This window comes from Penaeus monodon, chromosome 26 (genome assembly GCF_015228065.2).
Source record: "Penaeus monodon isolate SGIC_2016 chromosome 26, NSTDA_Pmon_1, whole genome shotgun sequence".
Lineage (NCBI taxonomy): Eukaryota > Metazoa > Arthropoda > Malacostraca > Decapoda > Penaeidae > Penaeus > Penaeus monodon.
Genome location: NC_051411.1, coordinates 30,531,560 through 30,534,059, shown reverse-complemented (window position 1 = coordinate 30,534,059; position 2,500 = coordinate 30,531,560). Strand labels below are relative to the sequence as shown.

The 2,500-nt window shown below is 31.8% G+C and overlaps 1 protein-coding gene across 2 annotated transcripts in view; it reads left to right on the top strand.

Moving 5' to 3' along the window:
* The window catches only part of LOC119590074 (longitudinals lacking protein, isoforms H/M/V-like), a 34,957-nt gene that overhangs the window by 29,293 nt on the left and 3,164 nt on the right, over positions 1-2,500 (top strand). Inside the window, exon 5 of one of the 2 annotated variants that reach the window (XM_037938829.1) lies at positions 575-1,672. The exons of the other annotated variant lie outside the window; for it this stretch is intronic. Coding sequence (XP_037794757.1) covers positions 575-952 — 378 coding nt within the window. The 3' untranslated portion in view covers positions 953-1,672. Of the gene's footprint in view, positions 1-574; positions 1,673-2,500 lie in introns of those variants that run through there. 2 annotated transcript variants of the gene reach the window in all.

The window sequence follows — 2,500 nt, the reverse complement described above, 5'->3', positions numbered from 1 at the left end:
TGATACAGGTAATGTTGATGAATTTAGAATAATACAATGTTTTTAATGAAGGTGTATTTATATGGAACATGTGGTAAAAGGTGTTAAATTTATTCTTTACTTTTAGTTTTTTTAAAGTTTGCATGTTAAATATTACTTATCTAATAGATTGCTGGAAAAACGTCTATTTGTACATCTGTGTATCTCTGTCTGTTTATCTAATTATCTCTTTTGTCTTTCAGTTATTTTACCTGACTCTTTATCTCTCTCTTTATTGATTTCTCTCTCTGTATGCTATGTATACATATATTCATATTTTTGTAAAGTTGTTAGCTATATACATATACATATACATACATACATCGCAAACAGCATGATCAGTTGAATATCTTAGTGGCAATAGGTTCGTATTAACAGTATTTTTGTATATCATGAGGACGACCATTTATTAAATTAAATTTAGAACTGGGATGGAAGAGAAGAGAAAAATAGGTAATTAGAAAATAAGAAGTAAAGAATATAAATCATAAGAAGCTAGTGGATGCTTTCGTTAGTTGATAGATGTTTTTCTTACCGTTTGCTGTTCTCGTTCTAGGGGACAAACGGAGGGCCGGGGGGATTCTTCCCGAGGGAGACCATCGCACAACACCATTGCCCGTACTGTCCACAGTCCTTCATGTTCCAATCCATCCTCAAGCGTCACCTCCGAACGCACACAGGGGAGAAGCCGTATGAATGTCCCAACTGTGACTACCGGTCAGCTTACAAATACCACGTTGCCAGGCACATGAAACTACACAACAATGCAAACATACATGTTGAGAATGCATCTGCATCTGCAGACAGGCCTGTGGTTCTCTCAGCACACACCCTTAGCATTATACAGTCAAACCTAATGGGGACTCAGGATGGTGTGTCTGGCATATCAAACACTCAAAATGCACCGGGTGTCCTCAAGCATTCAGCAACCTGAGTGAAGTTCTGAGATGCTTGAGAAAAGAAATTAGGCAGGCTTATAAGTGAGGAAATTTCAGAAATACAGTCTTCTGTAGCTTTTCAGAAATTTAGATGCAATTGGTAGTATAGGACTGATACAGGAGGACAGAGATATTATTTGAAGGATTAAATGTTATATGTTTATGTATGGATAAATTATTAATATGTGTTAACATTATATCTTGGACAAGATGAGAAGTAGTAGGTTTCTTTTTTTTTTTCTTATTATTTTCAAATGGCAGAGCTCAAAGTATATTAGATATATGTAAATAAAAATGCACAAATTAACTGATGACATTATTATACAGGAAAGATGAAATGTTACTGAATTATGTCAGAATAACTGATTTTATACTATTAGTATATATATTTTTTTAATTGATTATCTTCTAAATTATTGAAATATTAACGTAAGCACAGATTGCAAAGTAAGATTGGAAATATGATTGAAAAGTCACTTTCTTCTGACGTTTGGCATAACTATACGTATAGTTAAGGAAAGAGATTTAATCCATTACTCAGAAAGTTTGGACAGTAAATGCGCTGAGAAATGTTTATAGAATATTTGTACACCTACAAAGTTGTGATGAAATTGTTATGGAATATTCTCCATTTTACATGAATTTTATGGAAATTTGGGAAGCTTGAATTTATGATATTGTATATATTAGTGATACCTTCTGTTTTCTTCTTTTCTCCTCTCATATTGATTTTTGTTCATCTCAGTCTAAATCTATCATTATTATTAATGTTAAGATTACTCTCAAAGTGATTAGGATCACTGTCATTGCTATCATTATCAGTTTTATAATCAACATTAGTAATACAGCTCATAATATCATTATTATCATCATCATTATCATTATCATTCACAAATGATGGTGACTGTTGTTCTTTGTATATTATTGTTATTGTTGTTGTTATTATTATTATTATTATTATTATTATTATTATTATTATTATTATGAAATTCTTTATTCTGGTATTTTCTTACTGTGACGTTATGTGTACGCCAATAGATTTTCCTTCTTATTTAATAGTATTTGGTTGAGCTCCTAATGTTGAAAGAAAGCAAATTGCTAATGTACTTTTCTGAACAAAAAATAGAATAGGATTCATCTGTTGAAGAGAAAACGTGAGGGAACTTAGGAAAAAAATATGCCGTCTTTGCTAATAAAACGTGCAAATTTTTATTGTTGTTGCTTCTTTAGTTTTGTTTTCTTGTGAAAAGGGCATGTTTTGTGTCTGTGTGGTGCATATGGGACCAAAAAAAAAAGTCAAGATTGGTAAAGTTTTCATGTTGGTATGGAAGTGATTTAAATGGCATTTTCCTGATAGGATTTGAAGCCTTTCTATTGGCATTGTCTTTTTGTACTGTTGTTATAGTTTCTCCTAGTCTTTATGCTAGCCTTCTGGTATGTATGTATGTACTTGAACATGTGGAATGGCAGTCAAGTCTTTATATTAATGAACCGTACTCATATTGACAGATGTATAAAAGGTATGAATGAGAATGAATTTCTTC